Consider the following 15,671-nt stretch of genomic DNA (forward strand, 5'->3'; position numbering starts at 1 on the left):
ACAACAGCTATGAATCTGTAGCTGCTGTGTCACTTCTGGGGTGAAGGACTACTTACGTCCTTTATATGTCATTAAGTCAGAAGCATGAATCACTATCAAACATAATTTAATTTGTTCCCCTAAAAGTGGTTGGCTCAAGCCCATAACAACAGTATTAGTTGTACATTCTGTCCCTATCTCATTATTGTATTCACCCTAATAACCTCTGAAGTGCATGTGACATTGACTCTAATAAGTGGGATGTTTGCAGGGTGACTCACCAAGAACATTGAGCCTGTATTCAGAAACAGCCTTCCTCCCCTCAGCATTTATCTCTCCTTTGTAGAGTCCGCTGTCATTCTTCCGCAGGTTTGTCAGCTCCAGAGAGAAGGTGGTGCGATCAAACTCTACTCTGCCCTTATAAGGGTCTCTAATTATTAGCTTGTGAGATTTATTATAATTTGGATAATATCTAACAATATGCCATGATTGATTAAAAACCCAGACTACATCATCTATATCCATGTTGTTATGCCCCTGCATGATCAGGGTGACATAGTTTCCCTCTAGAGCAAACACAGACTCTGGGGCACTGGCCACTGTGGAGACAAAATGGTAACAGTGTGCTATAAGTGTCTCATTGTGAGAGAGGGTTCAACTTCAGCAGTGTGAAATGTATTATGAATACAACATTTTCATGAAGTCTGCACATTATATAAACGTATATGAGTTTATTTAACTATTTATCATTGTTATTTTAGTTTATTTGAGTCACTGTGTCAGATCGCTTTGAGTACACTGCTGATTTTGAAAAAGTGTCCAGACACTGAAGTTGCAGCAGATACGTACCTGTGTGAAGGATGGCAGCAAGGAGAGACAAAGTCCATTTTGGATCCATTTCTGTACCTTCAACAAGCCTCTTTCTCCCTGTCAAGACAAAGACAAACTGATGAAGCCAGTGACAAGTATGCATATAAGACAGGCGTCACTGCAAATATAAGACAGGTGATAGGCCGCCCATAGGAACTAGCTGCACGTGTGACATGCCGTGTCTATGTCTCACGCAAGGGCGTAGGTTTGCATATGGTCCATAGGGACTAGTCACAACCAAAGTTTGGGAAAGACACAATTGTCCCCACCAATATTTAGTTAATTTTAATTGGCTGTTAGAAAAAAATATTTTGCACAATATATTTGCAAACTCATTCGTATTATTATCTATACTATGTTCGTCACCCAGAAGAGTGAAAAATAAATTTTCAACACGCCCTCAAGCCTGCGAGACAAGATACTGTCATTTCATTGGCTGAAAAGGCTCACGATCGCAGCACTTGCAAATAGAGAGCTGGCAGTAGTCTGAAACGGGAAGCTACTAAATACGCCAGGAAATAATAAAGCCTCATATAAGTATTTAATTTGGTGTCAGCATTGATATTTTTGAGCCTTTTGTGCTTTGTAGATAGCAAAATGCCACCAAAAAAGAAAAGATACACCCAAAGTTTTTTCACCACCCAGAGAGTAAGTAGCTAGGGTGACCATATTTGAGTTTGTAAAAAAGAGGACACTTCGTCTCGGGGGAGGGGGCGTGGTAGTGTATAGCATACAGATGACCCGCCCCCTAAGCCTAAGGCAAGAGCGATGAGGCAGACTAAGGACAAAGTTCCCAAGCCCTTTTTAAAGATCTAGCCACCTCTATTCTTCCCTGTACCCCTGTTCTTGCTTACCTAATCAGAATTAACCAGATTGAGAACCTTTGTTACATGTATTTTTAACAGCGTGCATATTGTGATAATAGGTGTCTCGCCTTTTCTGGTATGGAGTCTGGAGACTGCCTATCTTGTGGCCTCTTGTGGCCTTTCAGAAGCGTCTTAGAGGAACCTGTGACCCCGTCATGGACTCTCAGAAGCGCCTTTCTGAAGGCCTGTGGTCTCGTCATGGCCTCTCAGAAGCGCCTATCTGAAGGCCTGTGGTCTCGTCATGGCCTCTTTTAGACGCGCCTATCTGAAGGCCTGTGACCCTGTCATGGCCATGGACGGATTATGAAACCATGGGCCCCTGGGCCTGGACGTGTAAAAGCCCCCCCCCCCCTCCCCCCTTCGCGCGCCAAACAATTATTGTGCGCTCACAAAACATGACTTAAATGTAATGACATTTTTTTTCAACAGCACAATAACTAAATTCACCTGTACCTCAACAGAATGTACAGCCCACATACACATTTCCTAACACAGCCCAGGTACACTCAATTAAAGCCAACAGCAAATTAACAAAATACACCACTTCCAACCACAAATAAGAGATACATTTAAGCAACCTCTAATATTGACTATGCAACAAGAAATGCAAAGTTAATAACAGCTACTTCACGCAGACGCTGTGGCTTAGGGGCCCCCTGAGCTCATGGGCCCCATGGGCCTGGTAGGCTCTTTCGGTAATCCATCCCTGGTCATGGCCTGTCTGCCATGTGGTTTATCAGAAAAGGCATCTCTACTATGTGATTTATCAGAAAACGTATCTGCACTGCAATTCATAAAAAATTCCAGCATTAAAAATGAAATACACAAATCTTAACCTTCCTAAAAGCTAAGTTCCTCTAACTGGGACTGCCCACCTGGGAACTGACTGCATATGTGGCCTTGTACCAGGTGTGGGACCCGGGCATCCTAGGCCCTCAGGGAAGAAGATACAGGCCTGCAGCTGACTGACAGCTTTCACTGAGGCGGGGACTTCACTGCTCTGAAGGTGGCCAGAAGCGGTTCCTCAGTCATCCACAACTACAGCCGATGTGGCACACGCTTTCTTTGGTGCTTGGATTGCCTGTTATGGAATCCCTTCAGACCTGTCCTCGGACCGCGTCCCCCAGTTCACCTCTGCCAGAGTTGGGGGGACAGAGGACAACGGGTGAAGAGGGGGGGTGGGGGGGGGGGGGGGTTGTTGATAGCAGGAAGGAAGCTATCTGGGGGTAAGGAGTTCAGATGCTAATGGTTCAGTGAGACAGACAGAGTACACATCCAGGGGTATGAGTTACAGAATCAGATACAAAATGATGCAACATTTAGTTCATGTCTGTTACAGCAGTAAAAAAGGCAATATTCAGTTCCATCAGTCGCCCATATGAGCATTTCTATGCTCACACAAAAATTGCTATGTAATAACCAATTAGAGCAGGAACACATCAATATACAGTTCCTTCAACATGGATAGGCAAACTCTTCTTCCATTTCCTCTTGCCAGTCCAGTCCAGTTGTCCAGTGTGTGCCATCAAAAAAACTAATTTGCTCATGCACAGTCCTGGATCTGTGAATGGGAAACAAATAAAGCAGCTTTCATCATCTCTGTGTTTGCATGTGACATGCAGACACAAGCTCTGCAAAGATGAAGGTACTGGCCATTTGGTTTATAACCACACGGCGTTTCAGTCTGTTTATTTCAAGACTGCTCTCTCATCAGACGCTCAAGACAAGCTGCATGAACTTCCTTCCTTCCTGTGTGTGTTTTACACTGTTAAGGTAGCCAACACAAAACACTAGCCCCCCAAAATGTCTTGCACCAACCCATAAAATAATTTTTATAAATATCATTCAGTAGTACAATTCCAGCATTTATTTAATGGAAGTTTTAGTCTGTTTCCACTCATCTATTTGTTTTTAATCTCATGCTCTCGTCAAAGACACCTGGCCAGAACTCATCTCTTTCCAACCCCCACCGTCCTCATCTGAGGATATTAGTCAGTGCAGGCAAAAGAACTGTTCAAGATCCCCAGCTGCTTGGTTTGTTTCACATTTACAGATCCAGCACTATGCATGAGCAACAGTTTTTTTTTCAATTCAATTCAATTTTATTCATTTAGCACCAAAATAATAGAATTGCCTTTAAGTGCATTACAGAGCCCAGGGCCTGAAGCCCCTTAGGGCAAGCAGAATGGTGACAAGAGCATGGAAAAACTCCCTATTAACAGGAAGAAACCTTGAGCAGAACCTCTGCACATAAGGGGGGGGGGGGGGTTCTATATTCTATATCCACTCATGTATGTTCTGTTTTCTATACTCATGTTTATATAAAAGGGGAGCACAGGTGGTGCTATATACCATGAATTACATCAAGATCAAGTTGGCTGTGCAGAGAACAATTCTAAAGCCTTATAATATAATATAGAAAGTTTAAATATTTAACACCCTGTTTAGTCACCTCTGTCTTTTAAGAGATTGTACAAAAAAACCGAGGGAGTAGACGTGCTCAGGCTGTGGGGTCTCCAGGTCTGTGTTGGGGCCGGAATGGGGCTGGACCTTGGAGTAGATGGTTGTTAGGGCCGGCTCGTGACCGCAACATAAACATTGGAGGCAGACAACAAAGGTTTTCTTACAAAATTACGCATATTTATTAAGTCCATACAAGTATAACATAAAAAACAACGTGTCTAGGGGGGTTGACGTCTGTATTCTGAGAGAGAGCTCAAGAGAGAGACAGGTGTCCACTGGTCCTTTTTATCCCCCCACACATCCCCAGGTGTGGGCAATCAGTCAATCAACCATGGCTCGTTGCCCCCACTGTTGCCTGCAGGCCATGCATGGCCCCTACACCGTCCACAGGGGCGCGGGGGGTCGTAACAATGGTGGAAGGGCATTTAACTGGACTCAGGACAAGGACTTCTAGAGGAGACAAGTAGAAACAGGAAATGGTCTATTAAGAAAAATGACACCTAAAGTGGGAGCCCTTCTAACAAGCTGTTACAGGGGATCTAGACCAGTTTCTCAGGGTTTGGTTACAGAAATGACACCCACAATGTATGAGGTATTGCATGGGTCATTTCACTCCTGCATTTTAGACACAAAAGTCAAATCACCAGCAACAACAACAGATTCGGAAGACGACCAACTGCTGACTGTATCATTTAGTCTGTCCCAGTATTCGGGATATCTGCTTTTTACCATCCTGTGGTTAGGAAGTAATATTCCTGCAAGTGTCATTCATTTCACCTGTGGAAGGTCTACCACAGCATAAGAGACTGTAGAGTAAGACTGGGAGGGACTCCACCTCTTCACATCTGATGATGGGCTCAGGGTCTGAACACAGAGAAGAAATTGAACATGTAATTGAACAAGACAAACAGCTGATTGAGATTTCCTAAACTCACATATTCCCAGTGACACAGGACTGAACAGAGATGGCAGAAATCAGTTATCTGACTTAGCAGCCTAGACCCCAGCCTAGCAGGGATTTAGTATGAGCTCCATGCAGACACCCCTGTATGGGTCTTATTCATGACAGTGGAGAGGAGGTGATGTTGGGGATCAGGTACTGAGGAAGGTATGGAGGATAAGAGATCAGTTGGGTTTACATTTACTAAGGCAGAGGGGAAGCAGGGGGTGTTTAAGGCCAAGCATACCATGAGAGCAGGAGGTGTTTAAGGCCAAGCATACCATGAAGAAAATGTTTCATCTAAGCTCTTGTAGAGAGTATATTTCAATTTGAAAAGGGCACGTGGGAGAACACAGACAAACAAAACCCAGACCAAATGGAGCAACACCAGACAATGACTTGTGAAATGAGTATCTGATCAATGTGGATTTTAAAAAGAGTGATTAAACATACTTACTCCAACTGACTGATGAACTGCCGAAGAACTACCTGCTGTAAAATGATGCACAGAATTAGTGACTAAATGCATGTCAGCACAAGACATCATTAGTAAGCAAACACTACAGAAGGGCAGGCTGCTGGAAATAAACGGAACTGGTGAGAGGGAGGAAACAGTGTGTGGTTTAACCATAAAAGGAGTTAGTGCGTGTGTTTGTCTTTCTGTCTGTCTGTCTGTCTCTCTCTCTCTGTGTGTGTGTGTGTGTGTGTGTGTGTGTCTGTCTGTCTGTCTGTCTCTCTCTCTGCGTGTGTGTGTGTGGTCATACATGAAGTTTTAACTATCTAAACTATAGGGGTTGTTTACAAATGTGCCTATCTTGATGTTTGAGTGAAAAATGAAAAAATATTAATTAAAAAAATGAATCAAACATTTTCAAAAGATGAACCGTCATTTATGATGCCATCAGTTTGCTTAAAGTGGGGGTTTGGGATCGGGTCAGTTTATGGTCAGGATTAGTTGATAGTTAAGAACTATGCTCAGTAAACATTGATATTACAGGCCTGTTAAAAAAGGTTTAATACCTACTGATTCTTAGTTGGGTGTCAGATATTAGACCACTGAAAACAATGTGTTACTCAGATAACATATGCTGCACTGTACCTTGATTCTTTGAATGCATTCGAAAACACAAAACTCCTCCAACAAGGACGAATAGTAGTAGTCCTGAAGTAACAGCAACATAGATCCATATAGAGGTCTTCTGATGTTTCTTATGTTGTGTACTTTGACGTATCATCTCCAATTCCACTGTAGCATGATGCCAACTGACTGGGTTGCTATGGTTGCAGATTATGACATCATCTTTAATAGAGATGGCAAGGCTGGAGGGTGCAGTCTGTTCCTCCTGTGTGCAGGTGATGTCACAGGTTGAGGTCAGAGAGAGGTCACCAGCTGTACAGGTCACTCTCACATTACAGAGGTCACTACTGGACAAGACAGACTCCACAGTCAAGACAGGAGCAGTTACTTGCTCTGCAAACACACACACACACACAATGTTTAAGAGACACTCAAAACACACACAGTAAACACCTAACCGAGATGTTATCTTGAATGAAAAATTGTTATGTAGTTCAATCATCATCTAATGGCTTAAACACATATTCCCCATCAGCAGAGCATAAACATCCCAGGCAAACTTTTGTCTGTCATACCAGAAGCGTTTGTGCAGTTGAATAACTAGCCAACCTACTTCATTTCTGGTCCGCTGTAGCCTAATTTGCACTGATAATGGCTATAAATATAGTAACAGCTATGAATGAAAAGTCTAGAAATAAAAACTTCTGCAGAAGTGATGAGGTACACATATGAAAAACATTAGTGAAATACACACTTAAATGCATGCCTGAGCAGCTGTTTATAGTGCTAACAGTGCAATTTTATGAAAGTTCATTTAAATATAAATAACAAAAGAGCGTTTTCTCAATGCATTTTTTTATTTTCACTCATAGAAGGTTGATTAGTTTACACCAGCTCTGAATCTCTAGCTAATGTGCCACTTCTGGGGTGAAAGACTTCTAACATTCTGACCTGTATATATCTTTAAGTCAGAAGCATGAAGCCTATATCCCGATCACCTCAGACATAAATTAATTAGTTTGCATAAAAGTGGTTGGCTCAAGCCCATAACACCTGTATTAGTTGTACATTCTGTCCCTATCTCATTATTTTATTCACCTTAATAATCTCTGAAGTGCATGTAACATTGACTCTAATAAGTGTGATTTTTGCATGGTGACTCACCGAGAACATTGAGCCTGTATTCAGAAACAGCCCTCCTCCCATTAGCATTTATATCTCCTTTGTAGAGTCCGCTGTCATTCTTCTGTGGGTTTGTCAGCTCCAGAGAGAAGGTGGTGGAATCAAACTCTACTCTGCCCTTATAAGGGTCTGTAACTCTTACCTGACGAGATTTATTATAATATGGATAATATCTAACAATATCACATGATTGATTAAAAACCCAGACTGCCTGATCTATATCTGTGTTGTTATGCCACTGCATGATCAGGGTGACAGAGCTTCCCTCTAGAGCAAACACAGACTCTGGGGCACTGGCCACTGTGGAGACAGAATGGTAACAGTGTGCTATAAGTGTCTCATTGTGAGAGAGGGTTCAACTTCAGCAGTGTGAAATTAATTATGAATACAACATTATAGTCTGCACATTATATAAGCATATATGAGTTTATTTAGCTATTTATCATTTTTTTTTATTAAATTAAATGAATTAGATTTTTGAGTCAATGTTTCAGATCACTTTGAGTACACTGCTGATTTTGAAAAAGTTTCCAGACACTGAAGTTGCTGCAAATACGTACCTGTGTGAAGGATGGCAGCAAGGAGAGACAAAGTCCATTTTGGATCCATTTCTGTACCTTCAACAAGCCTCTTCATCCCTGTCAAGACAGACAGACTGAGATGAAGCCAGTGACAACAAGTAGATCACTGGATATATAAAGCAGGCGATAGGTCGCCCACAGGAACTAGCAGCACGCATTACATGACGTTTCTATGGCCGTGTCTATTACCGCGCACTTGCACACTTCAAACACTGACTTTCAGTGCTTAGGGCGTTCACACTGACAGAACCAGCAGAATTCAGAGCACTGAAAGTACCCGGTGGTGCACTGCAAACGGTCCAAAAATGCAGTGTGAAACGATGGACACTCGACCTAAACGGGCGCCATCTTGGCTACATAGCAGAAGAGGAGGAGCCCTTCCGGCAGCTTTTCAGTTTGGAAAGTTGGCTGACTGACGCCTCGCAAATCACTTCCTGGTTACAATAACTGTGTGGTGTCTATTTTTCTGTAACTTTTGAAAAATCTAAGCGAGAAAACGCCAAAATGTGTACATTTACATACAAAACACGGCCGTCAGCGGAGTTTTGGTCCGCCATCTTTGTTTAAAATTCCCAGTTGGCCGGAGGAAGCTGGCGCACAGATTTATGGGTAAAAGGCTTGCACATTTGTGTCCGTCAGTGTTCCATTTGAGACAACACTAATCAGCGACAGAACGCACTACAGATGTAAGTGCTTAGTGTGCACTACGCACTCTATTGCAGTGTACTTCGTAAAGTGCGCGGTATAGACACGGCTAATATGTCACACGTAGGGCTGGGTGATATATGGAACTAAAGTGAAAAATCGAGGTTGGTGCTTCCTCTGCTGTTACTCAAACGCCAGCGGCAGCTCTTTTTTTGGGTGACCATAGAGTTACGACAGTATAGAGTGCCATTGCCACCTATTGACTTTTCTTGGTATTGCTGGTTGTAAAGACCTATACCATAACAGTAGAAATGGTTGAAGGGAATCACTCGCCCCCTACAATGGCCCATTATCCATCACTCGTTGTCTGTCTCTCTGTCTGTCTGAAATATTTCTGACACATTTTGGTCAAAGGATATCCGACACAGTTGGATGTTTTCGCTGGCATTGTCATGAAATGCAACAGCTGTATCTAATGTTCTAAGAATATACATCACACTTTTGACTTGTGTGAATGGACTTTCCACTTTTCCTCCCGTGATGAGTCATTGGCAGGGTCAACCAAGCATCTATATTAGGTGTATTAACAGGCAATCTGTTGCTGAGGCTTTATAGATATTTATACATATTTCACATTTTTAACATTAAAAAAAAAAAAAAAGTTTTAAATAATAATCTTATAGCATCTCAGAGATTGTTGGTTCCTGTTACACTGAGTTTCACCCTTCTCTGTAGACCTCCACCGATCAGAAAAATAATGTACGGAATGTTTCTAGCAAATATTATGAACTTTAATCAGGAGCAGGTAATCAGGCCCCTTTACAGGTTTGGCCTCTTGCTTCTGTCTTAGAGTAAATAGACAAGCACTTGCACAGTTCAATCACATCCAGGGGGACAAAGAGAGTGTGATATCATTCTGCTGCTGGTCCCTTCTCCTCTATGCGGTGTGTTAATAGCTAACTGGATTATTATGGTCTGTTGTGGAGGCACGTGTTGCTGAAGGGGTCAGCATGAGTGCTGGAGGATCTGCTGTAGATAAGCAGAGCTAGAGAGAGGGGGAAGGGGATGTCTCTCCATCTCATCATTTTATGTGTATACCTATGTGTATGTGAATAAGTATGTGTGTGTGTGTGTGTGTGTGTGTGTGTGTGTGTGTGTGTGTGTGTGTGTGTGTGTGTGTGAGTGTGTTATTGTGTCTCATGAAAACTTGCATTATCAGGGGCTGTGGGCTAACTTCAGCACATTGAAACAGGAACTGACTCCACCCGGATGTTGCAAAGCTTCTAACAAGAATGCTGAATTGTAATGCATTAACCATTGTCATATATTGTTTTATTTAGACTGAACTTTTTATTTCAGAAAACGATGTACTCCATCACTTTTTTTATTTTCTATTATCCAATCTTGTTATATTCGGTAGTTTTCTTTTACAACAATGCTCACAAAGTTGCTTAGCATGCAGTCCTAAAGAAGACTTTAGTAAACAGGAGAGATGGTAACAGAAGGGTCTGGAATGTTCTGGGAGATTCTAGAAGATTCTAGAAGACATTGCAGAGATCCTTCTGGCAGCACTTGATATTGATGTAGGAGTTGGTCTGCAGCATCTGGCAATCAGACATGCTGATGCACTTCTGGAAGTGAGAGACTGGACAGAGAGGAGAAGAGAATCAATTTACTGTAATATCTTGTCCTGTGTAGTCATCAAAGCTAACAGTAAGACCAGGTAGGAGTTACCAAAGCTAACATTAAGAGAAGGTAGCAGTTACCAAAGCTAACTATTTCTGATGTTTTTAGAGGAGAGGGACCCGACAAAGAGGAACTGGGGCAGCACCAAATACAACCATTAGCATTTCATAGAGCATAGAGGAAAATATAATCTGATAAGGTATCAGTTTCTTCAGTTTCTAATCAGATCCTAATATTTTGTCTGAACACTCTTCCTGCATGTTATTTTTCCTGCGGTAAAAATAGTAAAAGTTTTAAATGGCCACTCGCACACTAACCACAGAGCACCTCCAGCATAGCGAGGCAAGGTTACTATGGCTACATGAGGTGTAGCAGCCACGACAGGGTCAAAGTTCTACATGCAGAGAGACATGTCAGCTGATAATGAGTTTGTCTTACATAGACTATATAGGCTTGGGACATTTGAATGATTTAAGCCATTTGCTGTTGCAATACAAACTTGTAGTTTGCATAGTTTATCTTCAGAGAGAGAGGGGGGGGGGGAGAGAGAGAGAAGGAGAGAAAGAGAGAGGGGCACTGAGGTTTTTTGTATGTGAGTGTGTGGTGTGTGTGTGTGTGTGTGTGTGTGTGTGTGTGTGTGTGTGTGTGTGTGTGTGTGTGTGTGAGCCATCTGTCTAAATTATACACAGGCATGTTGTTATGTGTGTGAAGAGGTTTGTCTGAGTGTTTTCATAATGTGTGTTTGTGTGTGTGTGTCTGTGTGTGTGTGTGTGTGTGTGTGTGTCTGTGTGTCTGTGTGTCTCTCTGTGTGTGTGTGTGTGTGTCTGTGTGTGTGTGTGTGTGTGTGTGGTTTCCATATATAGGGGGAGGGGGGCTTACAGGGGGCGCTGAGGAACTTGGCAGCTGCGCATGCATCCTTTTCAGGTGGGCAGGTTTCCGTGGTGACAGTGCAGGTTCCACCCGGTTTCAGCGGAACACAGCGGTTGCAATCCAGGGCAAAACCTAGAACACACACACACACATATTAGATGCTGTCTGTGTGTGCGTGTGGGTTCACGTGCGTGTGTGTGTGTGTGTGTGTGTGTGTGTGTGTGTGAGTCAATACTGAGGGTTTATGACCGATGGATCAGCGACAGTAACCTCACAGGATGACGCACAGGGAGGCCTGCATTCAAATGTATTTAGCAAAACATACATGTAGTATTCTGGTATCACACGAATATTATATTTATATTTAGCTAAACACATTTTGCTTTTAAAAAAACAATTAAGGTGATGCAATGTTAAAAACACTTTTAAATATTAAATATTTATGTATGTTATTATTTACAAAAGCAAATCAAGGGAACTTTGCAATTAGTCATTATAGGCGTCAAGACTCATGCAAACATTCGTGGATGATGAGAGGCCGTGAGGGATTTACCGCTGGTCACTGCCAACAGCAGAACCACCGCTAGGATAAGAGTCTTCATTATTCTGTTAAACCAGAGAAGCAGACAAATCATATACCAACATCAGATCCACGATTTGTGTTCATTTTCCAAAAATGCCCTTTTCAAATAGCTTTTCAAATACTCCTTTCAAATGCTCCTTTTAAATAGTACTGTGCTATGTGGAAATTAATAAATTACCAGTAAAACACAATGTAAACTCAAAACATGAACTTAAAATCTGACTTAAAACTTAAAAAGCAATAAAATGAAAAGATAAGGAAATGAATAAGTTACCAGTCACACACACACACAATGTAACCTTGTGACCCTAACCAGTCACACACAAACAATGTAAACTGAAAACATGAACCCAAAATCTGACTAAACTAAATAAAAGCCAATGAAATGAAATAAAAAGTAAATGAAAATAAACTCAATACTGAATACTATTAGACGTGAAGAGATCTTACCTGTCTGTAGCTCTACCACTGAATGTGATGGGGGCGTGTAATCTGCTTGGGTTAAATAGTAGTAGCCTTTCCCACAAACACGTGTGTGTGTGTATCTGTGTGTGTGTGTGTGTGTGTGTGTGTGTGTGTGTGTGTGTGTGTGTATGTGCGTGTGCGTCTGTGTATGTGTGTGTGTGTGTGTGTGACTGTATGTGCACCTATGTAAACATTCTATTCCCTCCTCTCTTATAACTCCCACAGAAATTTCCGGAGTGACATGCAGCCACCTCTTTGCATTCAAGTTAACCAAACAGAAACTCTACACTTTATGGATAAAGGTAAACCGCCTGTGTGTGTGTGTGTGTGTGTGTGTGTGTGTGTGTGTGTGTGTGTGTGTGTGTGTGTGTGTGTGTGTGTGTGTGTGTGTGTGTGTGTGTGTGTGTGTGTGTGTGTGTTGTGTGTGTGTGTGTGTGTGTGTTGGTGCATGTGTGTGTGTGTGTGCATGTGTGTGTGCAAGTGTGCGTGTGTGTGCGTGTGTGCAAGAGTGCGTCTGTGTGTGTGTTTGTGCGTGTGCATGTTCGTGTGTGTGTGTGTGTGTGTGTGTGTGTGTGTGCATGTGAATGTGTGTTCATATGCATGTCCATGTTTGTTGAATCATTGGTATCTTCTTTAAAACAATAACGTATGCCACCTAGTGTTTAACACTGGTCACTGCATTTCACACACCAGTGAATATGACAAGCCCAGTCTACAAATCCATTCAGTAACGTAATCTACTTGAGTGGATGAAAACCATCCAAACAGAACTGATGTTCTCTAATGCTCTGACTTTATTCCACTGTAATAAACCTGTTTGTCCCTTATCTCATACCATACCTGCTGAAGGCCCCTCCTTAGTGCAGTAGGAGTCTATTCATTCAGTTTGAATATATATACTGTATATATATAATAATAATAATGGATTTTACACACACACACACACATACACACGCACACACACACCTTGTGTAATTCATAGGCTGTTTACCGAGTTTATGTGCCCAGTTCTCTTCTGGCCAAAGTCCAGCTTATAATATTTGCACACTGCAGTGGCTTGTTGCCTGTCTGTCTGCTGTGGGGTGGTGTGTGTGTGTGTGTGTGTGTGTTTGTGTGTGTGTGTGTGTGTGTGTGTGTGGGGGGGGGGATCTGCAGAAACTGAATGAATCAAGTAGATAAGAAAAAAACTCAACACTCTTTAAGAAATCACACTCTTGTATTTGTACAGGACATTCAAATATAGCGCATAGACGCATGAATACACAAGAAAAGGTTACGAGCTGACTTGAAGAGAACCTTTGTGTGGTCAGCCCATAGTATCAAGCAGCCTTTCGACAGACCTATACAGGATGCAGAAGGATCCGGAAGAATGAAAGGGGTGTGTAGCAGGGGGCTGGGAGACGCCCAAAGGATCTACAAGCTGGAGATATTGCAGAGGTCGGTCTGGCAGCAGTTGGCCTTTATGTAGGGGCTGGTCTGTAGAATCCTGCAGTCTGACATTTTGATGCACCTATTGAAGTAGGAGACTGGACACAGGAGAGGGGCAGTTAGATCAGAGACTGGGCACAGGAGAGGGGCATTTAGATTAGAGACTGGAGAGAGGAGAGGGGCAGGAGAGGGGCAGTTATATCAGAGACTGGACACAGGAGAGGGGCAGTTCGATCAGACTGGACAGAGGAGAGGGGCAGTTAGATCAGAGACTGGGCACAGGAGAGGGGCATTTAGATCAGAGACTGGACACAGGAGAGGGGCAGTTAGATCAGAGACTGGGCACAGGAGAGGGGCATTTAGATCAGAGACTGGAGAGAGGAGAGGGACAGGAGAGGAGAGGGGCAGTTATATCAGAGACTGGACACAGGAGAGGGGCAGTTCGATCAGAGACTGGACAGAGGAGAGGGGCAGTTAGATCAGAGACTGGGCACAGGAGAGGGGCATTTAGATCAGAGACTGGACACAGGAGAGGGGCAGTTCGATCAGAGACTGGACAGAGGAGAGGGGCAGTTAGATCAGAGACTGGACAGAGGAGTTTAATCAGAAACTGGACAGAGGAGTTTAAAAATTAATACAATTTTTTTTTCTAAATGACTCTGGCACAATTCTCAACTGAAAATCAAATGTGCTCGAAGCTACTTGTTAAATTCTGGTGACACACACAAACAGGTCCAACAGGTGTACTAGACAAATATTTACACACACACGTGTGCGTGCACACACACATATGCAGACAAACACACACACACATACACACGCACAAATACACCCACACACACACACACACACCTACACAAACACACATGTACACAGACAAACACATACGCACGCACACACACCCACACACACAAACACACATGTCCATCACACAGTCAAACATACACACACAGGGAAATACATAAACACACGCGCACACACAAACATATGCACACGCACACACCAACACCCACATACAGTCAATTACAAACACACACTTGTGTGCATGCACACACACACACACACACACACACACATGCGCTCACACCGTCCAAGGGACAGATGAGGCCCTGAGAGTCAGGTGGGACTTACAGGGGGAGACAAGGAACCTGGCGGAAACACACACACACACACACACACACACACACACACACACACACACACACACACACACACACACACACACACTCATGGGGTGGGACGTACATGGGGAGTCAAGGAACCTGGCGAAAACACACACGCATAGACAGTCAAACACACACACACACACACACACACACACACACACACATACACAGTCAAACACACACACACACACACACACACAAACACACACACACACACACACTCATGGGGTAGGACGTACATGGGGAGAAGAGGAACCTGGCGGCGACACAAGCATCCATCGAAGAGGAGCAGGTCTCCGTGGTGACGGTGCAGCCTGTGCCTGGTCTCGAAGGAACACAATGTCTGCACTTCAGAGCAGATCCTGAGGAGACACACACACACACACACACACACACACACACACACCATTCCATTAAAAAAGGACGTTTTTGTGTGTAACCGTATATAGAACAGTGACACCAAGCTTGGTCAGATATCAGGAAGTAGCCTACCACAAACAAATATAAACAATCAACAACAAACAATAAAACAAATAGAAAATAAACAAACTGACAGATAAATGGCAATTCAAATTGTACCTGCTTAGATATAAAAAACAAATGCTGAAAGAAAAACTAAACCGCACTGTAAATCAGAATACCCATAGTAGGCTACATATTTATGTGGTACAGGGTTTTAGATATGATACAGTATATTTCCCATTTGCAGCCAAATTACTGATAATTCACTTCTCAGAATATGTTGTTAACTACATTAAGTCGTGGCCACTAGCGGAGTTTCTAGAGATCGGAGTACCTGCCAGAAAACTAAAAGGCACAAAAACACCCACATGAATTTGAACACTGAACCCATGATTCATTGTGTCTTC

General features: G+C 42.9%; 2 protein-coding genes across 2 annotated transcripts in view; both read right to left on the bottom strand.

Annotated features, from left to right (window-relative positions):
• Positions 1 to 9,919: 9,919 nt before the first annotated feature.
• On the bottom strand, positions 9,920 to 12,299 carry ly97.3 (lymphocyte antigen 97, tandem duplicate 3). Its single transcript, XM_031562848.2, has 4 exons — positions 12,194 to 12,299; positions 11,714 to 11,766; positions 11,170 to 11,292; positions 9,920 to 10,249 (listed from the first exon to the last, which is right to left on the bottom strand). Exons 2-4 carry the CDS (start codon positions 11,760 to 11,762, stop codon positions 10,143 to 10,145), a joined length of 279 nt encoding a protein of 92 aa, XP_031418708.1. The 5' UTR covers positions 11,763 to 11,766; positions 12,194 to 12,299; the 3' UTR covers positions 9,920 to 10,142.
• Positions 12,300 to 13,405: 1,106 nt separating this feature from the next.
• LOC105891362 (CD59 glycoprotein-like) overlaps positions 13,406 to 15,671 on the bottom strand; it is a 2,937-nt gene continuing 671 nt past the window's right edge. Inside the window, exons 3-4 of the mRNA XM_012817534.3 lie at positions 15,042 to 15,164; positions 13,406 to 13,734 (exon numbers count right to left, since the gene is read on the bottom strand). Of these exons, the coding sequence (XP_012672988.1) occupies positions 13,622 to 13,734; positions 15,042 to 15,164 (236 nt within the window). The 3' untranslated portion in view covers positions 13,406 to 13,621. The remainder of the gene's footprint in view (positions 13,735 to 15,041; positions 15,165 to 15,671) is intronic.

Source organism: Clupea harengus, chromosome 25 (genome assembly GCF_900700415.2).
Source record: "Clupea harengus chromosome 25, Ch_v2.0.2, whole genome shotgun sequence".
In the NCBI taxonomy this organism is placed as follows: domain Eukaryota; kingdom Metazoa; phylum Chordata; class Actinopteri; order Clupeiformes; family Clupeidae; genus Clupea; species Clupea harengus.